Source organism: Bombina bombina, chromosome 2 (assembly GCF_027579735.1).
Source record: "Bombina bombina isolate aBomBom1 chromosome 2, aBomBom1.pri, whole genome shotgun sequence".
NCBI classification, from domain to species: Eukaryota; Metazoa; Chordata; class Amphibia; order Anura; family Bombinatoridae; genus Bombina; species Bombina bombina.
In genome coordinates, this window is record NC_069500.1 from 804,387,146 (window position 1) to 804,401,706 (window position 14,561).

General features: G+C 38.7%; 1 protein-coding gene across 2 annotated transcripts in view; it reads right to left on the reverse strand.

The window, feature by feature from the left end:
• Positions 1 to 1,709: 1,709 nt before the first annotated feature.
• The window catches only part of KANK3 (KN motif and ankyrin repeat domains 3), a 188,049-nt gene continuing 175,197 nt past the window's right edge, over positions 1,710 to 14,561 (reverse strand). Inside the window, exons 8-12 of one of the 2 annotated variants that reach the window (XM_053703007.1) lie at positions 14,402 to 14,561; positions 12,489 to 12,631; positions 9,555 to 9,755; positions 4,506 to 4,604; positions 1,710 to 2,328 (exon numbers count right to left, since the gene is read on the reverse strand). The exon at positions 14,402 to 14,561 is cut by the window's right edge and continues 60 nt beyond it. In XM_053703007.1, coding sequence (XP_053558982.1) covers positions 2,260 to 2,328; positions 4,506 to 4,604; positions 9,555 to 9,755; positions 12,489 to 12,631; positions 14,402 to 14,561 — 672 coding nt within the window. In that variant the 3' untranslated portion in view covers positions 1,710 to 2,259. The remainder of the gene's footprint in view (positions 2,329 to 4,505; positions 4,605 to 9,554; positions 9,756 to 12,488; positions 12,632 to 14,401) is intronic. The other variant, XM_053703008.1, reaches the window with a different exon arrangement.

The window sequence follows — 14,561 nt, forward strand, 5'->3', positions numbered from 1 at the left end:
CACACACACACAGACACTCACACTCTCTCATACACATTCAATCTTACACATACTCTCACACGTCACACACACACAGACACTTTTTCACACACCGAGTCACACACACAAAGACACTGACAAACACAAAAACACACACACTCTTACACCACAGCTAAGCATCATGTAGGAGGCCTGACTCAGTAACAAGAACATTACTAGTACAGTACTACTAGGCAGGGTATATTTGCACCTCATTTCCCACCAAACCTGGGCATTTGCATGTCCGGGTCTGACTAAGCTTCAAACCTGGACACACAAATGGAAACCAGGACTGCCTTATCATCCCTGGACAGGAGGCAACCTTATGGGCTCGATTTATCAAGCCCCTACGGCTGCAAGTGCTCACAAGAACTTGCTTACCGTGCTTTATCAAGCAGCGGTCACCAGACCACTGCTTCCCTAAGCTCTTCGCCACCTCTAAGGTGGCGGAATTCAATCTCCTCGGTCGAGACCAACCGAGGAGATTGACAGCTCCTGCCCGCGCGTGATTGGCTGTGCGCGGGCAGGGGGCAGGATTGCACGCGAGCGCAAAATTGCGCTCGTGTGCAATGTTGATTACCTGCGGGTAATTTCGCCCCGCCACAGGCGAGTTGAGGCGTACAGGGGCACGTATACGTGCCCATGTACGCCTCAGCTTTGATAAAACTAGCCCTATATCTAGCTATGTAGAGTTCTGGATGTAAAAGAGAGACAAATACATTGCACTATAATGCTAGAAAAAAGCCAGCAAAGATTTTGTGTGATTTCTCTCCATGTTAATGAGTTTTGGATCAACAGGTCCTTTGAGAGAACAATTGAAAATTAAATACTTTGTACGTCACTCTCACCCCCACTGTGAGTGTAATTTCCTCTGCTGACTCTTGTTTACCTAACTTTTCTATAGCCACTACTTAAAGTGAATGTACATCATAGCATTTCAAAAACAGTACACAGTATACTGTCGCTTTAAAGCTCAACTTATGTTACCACTTATAGAACATATGAATCAGGGGATCTAGAAGAAATACCTGTAACATTTTCACATTTTATTTACTTTTGCTGACTGTAGCTTCACCCCGGAGAAATCAAGGAGACATTCTAAAGTAAAAATTACGTGCCCATTTTTATTTTTAAATTCCTTTTTTTTTCCTCCAAAAGTGTTAAACATATCATTACATTTGCATTCCCACAACAACCCCATTCTGCTCTAGTGGTTGGTCCATGAATTTAACATATGCACATGTGCCTGCTCTCAAGGTGTATAGCAAAATAAAATGTTATTACAGAATAAATATTATTTTGTTTTTAACAAAATATTCATTTAAACCATTGATTCTCAAGTACCCGCAGTCCGCACGTACCCCCAACAGGCCAGGTTCATTATAGCTGAACCAGTGCACAGATGAAGTAATCAGCTGGTCAATAACCATGGTTACAGAATATTGCCAACTTGTCATGGGTTGGGTGGTCTGTCTGCAGTTTTCCCAGTAAAGGCAAATGACCCTCCTGTCATGTCTCTGCCAACCAAACACTGACACAATGCCCACAAGTTACTCTCATCTTCCTGTCCTTGAAAGCCTTCTGGAAATGTTGAGAGATGATATGTCCTAAACACCATAAATGAATATACACATAATATACACATTCACAGAGATCGGTACAAATTTAGAGTTAAAACAGCACAAATCAAATTAAACAAAGGTTTGTCTTTATTATTTAAAAAAAAACGTTATGAACTTGCATATAAATAATAAGGGCAGATATATTTCGGAATATGGCACAATATAGGAAATACTTAATGGTGATATTAGTAGACATACAATATTTCTTGTCATGCAGCTTAAAATAACCTCAGTGCAGTAGTAAGAGACATGAATTTTAATATATCACACGTATACCGCAGATAATGTGTCTCCAAAATACTACTTGTAGCCAGAAAACAACACAGGGAAAAATATATATATATATATAAAAAAATAGTTTTAATCCTTCGCTGCCAGAGAGGTCTGCGAAATATTGTTTTCCAATGTATTGTCAGGCAGCCAAAGTATTAAATGATAGTCCTGTTTAAATACTAAAATGGTAGGTTGCACAGTTGTATATTAGTACTTTTGATCCACATATATAGCTGCTAAAAGATGCGTATGTTCGTAAAGGGGAAACACATTATATATAAATATATATATAAAATGCCATTAGCGGGTGCGGTATGGAAAAGGCAAGGTATCTTATATTCCAGTTTTAGTTCGATAATTCAGATTTCACAGTATTGCTGCCAAGATTCTTCCCTAATCCCAAAACGTCCGAACTCTGCCAATAGACAAAAAAATAATAATAATTAGAAATTAGATTAGCTTATAAAACCAATGTAAAGTTAACTAATGTACAGCTTTGCTAAATTACATTAATAAATTGTGCAAAGAATCAAATTTGTTACTATGAAACCCAACTTTAAAAACAACTCTCTAATTTACTTCTATTATCACATTTTATTTGTTCTCTTTGTATCTTTTGTTGAAAATCAAGGGCGTATGTTTAGGAGCCAGCCCATTTCTAGAGCACTATATGGCAGCAGTTTTGCAAGAATGTTATCCATTTGCAAGAGAACAAGATAGCAGCACTATTTACTGCCATGTAGTTCTCCAGATGCCTACCTAGGTATCTCTTCAACACAGAATATCATGAGAACAAAGGGAATTTGATAATAGAAGTACATTGGAAACTTAATTAAAATGGTGTGCTCTGTCTCAATCACAAAAATATTTTTTTTGGGTTTCATATCCCTTCAAGCTAGATAAGGATGCACCTAAAACATCAGGGGTTAATCACAATGTTGCGCTTGTGTTCAGTGGATAATGGTTACTGAACTTCAGCTGTTGATGTCATCGTGTTTTTTTGTGATCATAATTCTAAAATGCTTCTGCTTTTAATACCCCTGAAGCCCAGAATTGTTACCTCCAGAAAACAACAAGAAATCATTATCTGCAACGTTAACCTCACCTAACTCACAAATCAAATGTCCACAGTGGTGGTTTTAGTGATTAAATCACAGTTTGAAGAGCTTGTATATTGATTAATCCCTTTTACTATAGTGTAATGATGCTAATAAGTGTTGTGCTCCAAAACCATAGACATGTACTGTGTTTGTCTTTTTTGAGGGATTTTGAGCAGAATAGGGGCAATATGGGTATAGTGGGCATGCGTGTTTGTTGGGTTATGTATTTAGATCATTTTCATTAGTGTAAAAGGCACTTCATTCAAAATTAAACCTTCATAATTCAGATAGAGCATGCAATTTCTAAAAAACTTTCCAGTTTACATTTTCAAATTGGGCACAGTCTTTTTATATGCACATTTTCTAAGAGCACCAGATCCTACTAAACATGTGCAAGAGTTCACAGAGTATAGTTATTGGAGTTTGTGATTTGCTGATGGCTGTCACATGATAAAGGGGCAGGGAAATAGAAGACATTTTGAAATTTGTTAGGTAAAATCTACTGCTTATTTGAAATTCAGACAGTGCTTTTGCATTGTCTTTTTATTATGCACTTGTTTATTTTACAATTCTACTATATTTAAAGGTCTGTTAACTGATTGAACAAGTAGAGAGTGTGATGTAGCACCCCTGTTAAACTGCCAACCTTCTCTATATATTATGTGTGCTGTGTCTTTCAATGTCATCCATCAGGGACACCCTTAGCATTTGCGGGGCCCTGGCCAAGACACATTTACAGGGCCCCACAGCCCAGCTCTCTGTATGGCCCACCCCTGTCCCAACATTCAGTGTTACCTATACAAAGAATAGCAGTATATATTTTATCTCCTGATACCATAAACACTTCTTCATAAACTAAATGCAGGATATACATTACACCTTCTCACGGGTGGCCCTCTTACCCTGCCCAAATATCCATTATGGAAGGGGGGTAATGTCAGTGTGTTGTGCACATCCTCAAAACCAATGTTACAGTCAGAACCTTTTGGGGTACTCTAATATTTTTAAAGTGTTGTCTGGAGGTTTATAAAGTACTTTTAGCTGTGGAATTTGAAAAATGGAAAATGGCCTTGGTTACCAGGGGTTGGGAGGTCTGGCCCACAGCCTTAGATTGTCCTGGTTTTAAAGGACTATTTTACCCTGCCCACAGACCACATGGGCACGCCCTACCGATCAACCAGACACGCCAATTAATCAACTAGACACTCCTGCAATCCTGCCCACAATCCACCCATGAATCAGCGCCTCTAAGTACAGCCCCACCCACAAAATGACAACATGCCTTTTTTAACCACCAAATTCTCGTACAGCCCCTGGAAATGTTGGGGGGGGGGAAGTGGTAAGATAGAGACATTCTTCACCGAAGCAATAATGAAAAATGTAATGACGATAATCAACCCTTTAAAATTAAGAATATGTAATGTATTTTACACTACTGGACAAAAAATTTAGCTTTTTTTTTTTTTTTTACAGAGGCAATTTTCAAACTTACAGGGGATTGTGGTTTAGAGAAATTCATATGTGCGTAAAGTAACATTGCAATGTCTTTCTGTCCAGCCTCCAGTGCTATAGATAGCGCGTTACTGCCATCCTAAAAAAAAAAAAAAAAAAAAAAAAAAAAAAAAAGGATTGGTTTTTTTTATCGTTTGCAGAGTTATTTACCTATTACACATCACTTCCATTAATACATAAACAGTTAGATTACGAGTTTTGCGTTAGCCTTAAAAAGCAGCGTTAAGAGGTCCTAACACTGCTTTTTAACGCTGGTATTACGAGTCTTGCAGGTACAGGTGTACCGCTCACTTTTTTGGCCAGACTCGGAAATACAGCAAATCCACTTACGTCAGTTGCATTTTAAAGTCAGTAGTTAAGAGTTTTACACTACAACGCCGTAGATAAAACTCTTAACTAAAGTGCTAAAAAGTACACTAACACCCATAAACTACCTATTAACCCCTAAACCGAGGCCCCCCCACATCGCAAACACTAAAATAAATTTTTTAACCCCTAATCTGCCGAACCGGACATCGCCGCCACTATAATAAATATATTAAACCCTAAACCGCCGCACTCCCACATCGCAAACACTAGTTACATATCATTAACCCCTAATCTGCCGGCCCTAACATCGCCGTCACCTACCTTCATTTATTAACCCCTAATCTGCCGCCCCAACGTCACCACCACTATAATAAAGTTATTAACCCCTAAACCTAAGTCTAACCCTAACCCTAACACCCCCTAACTTAAATATAATTTAAATAAATATAAATAAAATTACTACAATTAACTAAATTATTCCTATTTAAAACTAAATACTTACCTATAAAATAAACCCTAAGATAGCTACAATATAACTAATAGTTACATTGTATCTAGCTTAGGGTTTATTTTACAGGCAATTTTGTATTTATTTTAACTAGGTAGAATAGTTATTAAATAGTTATTAACTATTTAATAACTACCTAGTTAAAATAAAGACAAATTTACCTGTAAAATAAAACCTAACCTAAGTTACAATTACACCTAACACTACACTACAATTAAACTAATTACCTAAATTAAATACAATTAATTACAATTAAAAAAAAATATTTAAAGTACAAAAAAAACAAACACTAAATTACAGAAAATAATAAAGAAATTACAAGATTTTTAAACTAATTACACCTAATCTAATCCCCCTAACAAAATAAAAAAGCCCCCCAAAATAAAAAAAGCCCTACCCTACACTAAATTACAAATAGCCCTTAAAAGGGCCTTTTGCGGGGCATTGCCCCAAAGTAATCAGCTCTTTTACCTGTAAAAAAAATTACAATTCCCCCCCAACATTAAAACCCACCACCCACACAACCAACCCTACTCTAAAACCCACCCAATCCCCCCTTAAAAAAAACTAACACTAACCCCCTGAAGATCACTCTACCGGGAGACGTCTTCACCCAACCGGGCAGAAGTGGTCCTCCAGATGGGCAGAAGTGGTCCTCCAGACGGGCAGAAGTCTTCATCCAGTCGGCATCTTCTATCTTCATCCATCCGGCGCGGAACGGGTCCATCTTCAAGACATCCAATGCGGAGCATCCTCTTCTGACAACGGCCGACGACTGAATGAAGGTTCCTTTAAGTGACGTCATCCAAGATGGCGTCCCTTCAATTCCGATTGGCTGATAGAATTCTATCAGCCAATCGTAATTAAGGTAGAAAAATTCCAGCCAATAGGATTGAAGTTCAATCCTATTGGCTGATCCAATCAGCCAATAGAATGCCAGTTCAATCATATTGGCTGATTGCATCAGCCAATAGGATTTTTTCTACCTTAATTCCGATTGGCTGATAGAATTCTATCAGCCAATCGGAATTGAAGGGACGCCATCTTGGATGACGCCATTTAAAGGAACCTTCATTCAGTCGTCGGCCGTCATCACAAGAGGATGCTCCGTGTCGGATGTCTTGAAGATGGACCCGCTCCGCGCCGGATGGATGAAGATAGAAGATGCCGTCTGGAAGAAGACTTCTGCCCGTCTGGAAGACCACTTCTGCCCGGTTGGATGAAGACCTCTGCCCGGTTGGGTGAAGACGTCTCCCGGTAGGGTCATCTTCAGGGGGTTAGTGTTAGGTTTTTTTAAGGGGGGATTAGGTGGGTTTTAGAGTAGGGTTGGTTGTGTGGGTGGTGTGTTTTAATGTTGGGGGGGATTATAATCTTGTTTACAGGTAAAAGAGCTGATTACTTTGGGGCAATGCCCCGCAAAAGGCCCTTTTAAGGGCTATTTGTAATTTAGTGTAGGGTAGGGCTTTTTTATTTTGTGGGGGCTTTTTTATTTTGTTAGGGGGATTAGATTAGGTGTAATTAGTTTAAAAATCTTGTAATTTCTTTATTATTTTCTGTAATTTAGTGTGTTCTTTTTTGTACTTTAGATAATTTTTTAATTGTAATTAATTGTATTTAATTTAGGTAATTAATTTAATTGTAGTGTAGTGTTAGTTGTAATTGTAACTTAGGTTAGGTTTGGTTTTAAAGGTAACTTTGTATTTATTTTAACTAGGTAGTTTATTAAATAGTTAATAACTATTTAGTAACTATTCTACCTAGTTAAAATAAATACAAACTTGCCTGTAAAATAAAAATAAACCCTAAACTAGCTACAATGTAACTATTAGTTATAGTGTAGCTATCTTAGGGTTTATTTTATAGGTAAGTATTTAGTTTTAAATAGGAATAATTTAGTTAATTGTAGTAATTTTATTTATATTTATTTAAATGATATTTAAGTTAGGGGGTGTTAGGGTTAGACTTAGGTTTAGGGGTTAATAACTTTATTATAGTGGCGGCGACATTGGGGCCGGTAGATTAGGGGTTAATAAGTGTAGGTAGGTTGCAGCGACATTGGGGGCGGCAGAGTAGGGGTTAATAAATAAAATGTAGGTGTCGGCGATATTGGGGGCGGCAGATTACGGGTTCATAAGTATAATGTAGGTTGCGGCGGTGTCCGGAGCGGCAGATTAGGGTTTAATAATATAATGCAGGTGTCGGCGATGTCGGGGGCAGCAGATTAGGGGTTAATAAGTGTAAGATTAGGGGTGTTTAGACTCGGGGTTCATGTTAGGGTGTTAGGTGTAGACATAAAAAGTATTTCCCCATAGGAATCAATGGGGCTGCGTTAGGAGCTTTACGCTGCTTTTTTGCAGGTGTTAGACATTTTTTCAGCCAGCTCTCCCCCATTGATTCCTATGGGGAAATCGTGCACGAGCATGTTTTACAAGCTCACTGCTAACGTAAGCAGCGCAAAAATTTACTCTACGCTCACTTTTTTGCGGCTAACGCCAGGTTTGTAAAAACTCGTAATACCAGCGTTGTCTGTAAGTGAGCGGTGAGCATAAACTGCTTGTTAGCACCGCACAGCCTCTAACGCAAAACTCTTAATCTAGGTGATAGGTAATAGGAGGGAGAAATCCTTATAGATGTCATGTCAGTAGTACAGTGTGGTCATTGTGACAAGTCAAAACTAAACTTTTTTAAGAGCGTACAATAAACAAAATAAATCAATAATAAAAAAATGTCCATTTTAACTCTGTTGCAAAAATTTAATTCTAAGATTCCAATGTTTTAAACAATGTCATGAATATAGTGCTCAAGGCAGATGTACTCTCCTGACCTAGGTTTTCATGATGGATAGGAGCTACGTTTCAACATAGGATACTAAGTGAAAAAGGTAAAAATTATGGTAAATTGAGCGTTTAACAAATTCTCGGATTAACCATCACTAAAAATAAAGTAAAGTTGAAAATGATTATAAACTTTATTAATTCCCTGAACATTATAGTAAATTATTCTTCAAAACAGGGTCACTTTCATTCATGAAAATTTTTAAGGACTCTTTGTTTGCAAAATATTTACAATTTAGTTATGGTTAACTATGCACCATTCCTCCGCCCACATTTAATACCTAATTTTGCTGAGCAATGGCTAATCCTGCATCAACCTATTGCCGAGTGCCCCCTTTTGCGTCCAGCTCCTTAGCATTAATGCCCTCAGGTTCACATGTGCATGTGGGTTTTTGTAGTGTTTGTGGATCGTTAACTTAACGCAATTGTAAAGTCATCCGTTATTAAAAAAAACTGTGCTAAACTCACCCGGAAGCACTTTCCTTCAATGACGTGACATTTGCACCTCTAAACGAATCGCCGTGCATGTCAGCAGGCAGTGTTCTGTGTGCTAGCATGGCTTATGGTTTAGAGGTACAAACCTCACCTAATTGAAGGAGAATGCTGTGCCGTGGGTGGCCGGACCCGCTGAGGTTAGCAAGTTGCAGGGGAACAATCAGTATGAGTTTAGCACCCTTTTGTAGTAACTCATGACTTAAACTCCACTTTATAGTGAGTGATGGTAAATCCTAGCATTTGTTAAAGTATACTGGACCTTTTTTTTTTTTTTAATTGCATACTATATCTGAATCCTGAAACTTTAATTATTACATATCCCTTTATACATGTCACTGTCATTAGTATATTGTGCAGTGGTGTAACTAGGTCTTCTAGTTCTAGGGGATTCTAGTACAATTCTAGGGGAAACCATCTATCTCTGCAAACAGCAGTGGTGTTGCTACAGGGAAGCCTGCATAATGTTGGCCCCTCTGTAAACCTCCTCCTTAAAACTGGATTTATTGTGTACAGAAAGTTAATGGATTTGCCTTTACAAATATGGTGGCAGTGTGTCCAAGATGACTGCAACTGAGTTGTTGTACAGAAAAATAAAACATATTTATATGGGAAGGCTGCACAAGTGCACATTCTCTGGCGTGGCTATTCTTGCTCCTATGTGGCTGCTGGCTCAGCCTCTATTGATTGCAAAAAGCCAGGAAGGGTGCAATTAAAATGAGGACTCACCTCAGCCTTTGCCCTGTGGCCCAGTGAGGCCTAGTTACACCCCTGACAATGTAGTCTTTGGTTGGACTGATCCCTCAAACATGTACCTGTCAATAAAATACCAAGGCCATAGGAAGGACTAATTATGTGACTCATTAGAACATTTTTGTTTACTCACATTATCTATAATTGAGACATCACATCCAGGGTGTGCGAGCAGTAGCTTCACAATTTCTGCTCGCCCATGCTCACTAGCACACATCAAGGCTGTTGATCCTTCATCATCCTGGAGATTGACATTAGCTCCACAAGCAAGAAGTGCTTGAACCATCTCCTGCCGTCCATGGCTCACAGCAAGCATTAAAGCAGTCTGACCAGCCTGAAAAAAGTACAAACCAAACATGTGATGGAAAAGTATGTAACATTGCTTTGTACTATAGATGCCATTCACTAAGCACAGGGATGTATTTCTAATAAGGAAATGCAGGCAACTGGTTGTTAATTGATAGAACTTTGCAATGCCATCTTTATCGTCACACATTCTATATACTAGTACACGTAGTATCTTAAAACAATTGATTGCTTGAATTATATGTGGCTCCCATCACTTCTTGGTTGAGATGGCTTGAATTGAACAGAGATGGTAGGGTGCACATAGGGGTGAAGTTAATACGTAGTGCCAAGGGTAGGGATTGAAGAAAGCGCATAAGGGTAAGGAGTAGACATAACAGGAAGCAAACAGGGGCCAGGGGTAGACATAGCATGCTGCACAGAGACCTAGGAAAAGATGTATGGATGCACAAAGGGGTCTGATGTAGGGATGGTCAAATGCACAGGGACCAGTATGAAAGTTGACAGAGTATACCCGAAGACTAAAAGTTAAGATGGTAGGATGCTTATAGAGACCAAGTTAAAAAATGGCAGGATGTATAGTGTCTAGAGGTGGGTTTTAAAGTATATACAGAAGCCAGACGAACAAATTATAGGCAACAGCAAGCTGATTACAGAACACACTGATGCTAAGTGAAGAAAAGGACACACAAGTCCTAAGTGTAGAAAGAACATTCTAGGGACAGTCCCTGAATTTTGTTGTATGTTCCTAGATTTTTTTTGTCCCTGGAAATGTCTCCTCCACGAGATTTGGAGAGCTGCAGCTGAGCTGGGGCATGCATGACACAAGTTAAAGGGACACGAAACCCAATTTTTTTCTTTCATGATTTAAAAAGAGCATGCAATTTTAAACAACTTTCTAATATACTTCTATTATCTAATTTGCTTCATTTTCTTGATATTCTTTGCTGAAAAACATATCTAGATAGGCTCAGTAGCTGCTGATTGATTGGTGGCTGCACATAGATGCCTCGTGTGATTGGCTCACCCATATGCATTGCTATTTCTTGCTGGGAAGCATTGCGCTCACAAGAGCGCGCTTCCATAGGCTCCAATGGGAGCCTTGTTCTGATGTCGTCAGAGAAAGCACAGAACCTAAGCACAACGAAGGGGGTAAGTAGCGCAGCAATATTAAATATATATGTATATGATTATAAACATGTGTTATTTATGTGTATATACACTTGTAATGGCTGGTTATTTATTGCGCACCCGCAAACGAGCAAAGTTGCGATAAATTTGTGCTCCACTTGTAATCTAACCCATAGTGTATTATTTAAATATAATTAACTCCTACTGGAATATTGTTATTATTATTGAATTTACATATTTGTCTGCCCAATTTTGATGCTGTCTTGGAACAATAACCATATGCCCAGAATGTGTTCCAGAAACCGGTATTGTCAATTTTATGGGGTAGGTGTAAGAGCTTGGTGCTGTAATCTGTATAATAAGCTATGGATACATCTAAATTATAATATTACTATCAAATGGGTGTGTTCTGATCGCAGAACTGAGCGGGTGGAGCAGTTGAACAGTAACCTGCTTGCTTGCTTGCTCTGATGCAAAGTGTCCCTTGAAATGTTTTTGAAATGTTGGCAACTATGCAGAGGCCAGAAGTAGAAAGGACAGGACACACAGAGGCCAGGAGCAGAGACCAGGACAAACATGGGCCAAAGGTAGAGAGAACAGGGCACTTAGATGCCAAGGTTAGACAGGATACACACAAGCAAGGTGTAGAGAGAACAAGACACACAGAGGCCAGGAGCAGAGACCAGGACAAACATGGGCCAAAGGTAGAGAGAACAGGGCACTTAGATGCCAAGGTTAGACAGGATACACACAAGCAAGGTGTAGAGAGAACAAGACACACAAAGGCCAGGAGCAGAGACCAGGACAAACATGGGCCAAAGGTAGAGAGAACAGGGCACTTAGATGCCAAGGTTAGACAGGATACACACAAGCAAGGTGTAGAGAGAACAAGACACACAGAGGCCAGGAGCAGAGACCAGGACAAACATGGGCCAAAGGTAGAGAGAACAGGGCACTTAGATGCCAAGGTTAGACAGGATACACACAAGCAAGGTGTAGAGAGAACAAGACACACAGAGGCCAGGAGCAGAGACCAGGACAAACATGGGCCAAAGGTAGAGAGAACAGGGCACTTAGATGCCAAGGTTAGACAGGATACACACAAGCAAGGTGTAGAGAGAACAAGACACACAGAGGCCAGGAGCAGAGACCAGGACAAACATGGGCCAAAGGTAGAGAGAACAGGGCACTTAGATGCCAAGGTTAGACAGGATACACACAAGCAAGGTGTAGAGAGAACAAGACACACAAAGGCCAGGAGCAGAGACCAGGACAAACATGGGCCAAAGGTAGAGAGAACAGGGCACTTAGATGCCAAGGTTAGACAGGATACACACAAGCAAGGTGTAGAGAGAACAAGACACACAAAGGCCAGGAGCAGAGACCAGGACAAACATGGGCCAAAGGTAGAGAGAACAGGGCACTTAGATGCCAAGGGTAGACAGGATACACACAAGCAAGGTGTAGAGAGAACAAGACACACAAAGGCTGAGGGTTGATAAAACAGAACACACAGATACCAGGGGTAGAGACAGCATGATGCACAGCACAGCAGAGATTGCAGAATGCACAAGGTTACACAAGACTAAATGCACATAAAACAAATGTCAAGAATACAGAATGCACAAACCTGGCTGGCTTTGGCATTAACATTGCCCAAGCTAAAAAGACGGCTCACAATCACCATATCGTCCTGCTTCTCCACTGCAGCCAGTGCAGCCAGCATGATGGCTGTGTAACCTGCTTTATTTTGCCGATCAACATTACAAACACCTAAATGAACAAAAAGTAAATGTTGAGAAATGCTTCCTTTTATTCAAATTATTGATTTGCATTTTAGAAAATCTTACAACAAATAAATATAGTTCTATCTTAATTTTAACCATTTTAAGACCAGATTTGAAGCCTAGATACCCTTGCCTATTCCAGTGTATGATTCTCTGCTATTTTTTTGAGAAAGCTATACCACGTGGCAAAAATCTTTTATGATAAAACAATTCTCTCTCACATCAACTATCTACATAGTTTTATTAAAATTCACACAGTGTCTATTAGACGTATGTATGAACAAGTCCCCCCTTTTGTTTTGGACAATTATTTGTCACAAAAATGTATTTTGTTCGTTGCATCCAATACTTGTCAAAGGGACGTTCTAAATTAATTAGTTGAAAAAACTAATTTGTCCATTTTTTCCTATTGTAAATGGCTTTATATAAAAAGAGGAGCATGTGCAAGAAGAAAATGCTCACAATATGTTAGAACATTTTATTATTGCACTAATGCTTTATATAACTGTGTTTAACCAGGTTAAATGGATTAAACACATAGTTAAAGTCAACTCCAGAACACGAAGGCACTAATTGTAGCTAACCGAACATATCTGGTGAGCCAATGACAGCATACAAATGTGTGCAGCTACCAATCACCTGCTATTTCCCAGAAGTGTAGAATATGTACATATTATTTTTCAACAAATGATAAGAAGAGAACAAAGTGCATTTGAAAATAAAAGTGACTTAAAATAACATGCTCTATCTGAATCATGCAAGTTTAATTTTGACTTTCCTATCCCTCTGTAGTCAGAAAACAAAGTACAATATTTAAAAAAGAGAAATTATTAATAGTATTTCTGATATATATATATATATATATATATATATATATAGTTCCAATAAATACTGCACTCTCAGGATTTGCATGAAAAAAAGTCAGCTTTAATAGATGACGTTTCAGGGAACTCAAGTACCTTTCATCAGATCAAAAAACAGTGAGTTGTAATGACGAGACGGTACTTATTTTGCTAAAAATTGCTCACTTGAAATGTGTTTATATAAAAGTGTAGATGTTGCCTTTGCTCCATAAAATTTCTAAAAATTTTGACTGAGAAAAAAATAAATAAATACAGTGGACCCTCATTTAAAAAGGTTGGGCGCTGCTTCTGAAGAAGCTTCAGAAATGATCATTTGTCATTTCTAAATGTTTTGTTGCTAATAAATTGCACAGGTAAACAGTTTGCAACTTAGAAATTCAATAAATGAGATGCGTAAAATCTATATGTTGGTCCAAAACATTGTACGTTACTTGAAGAGAACTATAAGTTTAACTTGCACCATATGCATATTAAAGTCAGATCTGAAATGGCGATGTTCTACTGGTTGAGCTGAACATAGCTACTGAGCCAATCAGAAGTAGTAACTACAGTATATGAAAATAGCTTTCCAATCACTGGCCAAATTAATCTCAGGATTAGCATTGTTAATCCCAAACTGATTTTAACTATGTGTTTAACACCTATGCAGGGAAACTGAATTCTGTCCAAACAGTAATGAAATAATAAAACACTGTAACACAATAACGCATCAATAATAAATTCTCTCTCTTATAATGGCTTTTTAAAATTAATTTTATAATTTCTGTTGCTGCATTTGTATTTCTTGATTGGTTGACAGCTAAACTTTGGGTTTATGCAGTGAGCACCACTGCTTGCAGATTCCTCACTGCTTTTAATTCTAGCTAAGGTCCCCCTCACTGAGTGATACATACCTGTGTCTAGTAGCAGTTGAACAATCCGGAAATTGGAGTGAGACACACTATAATGAAGAGCTGTGTTTCCATTACCGTCTGTGAGGTTAACAACATGGTTTAGTATCTCTGGGGAGATGTCAGTGAAAGTCTGGACATAACTAGACACATTTCCATCCAT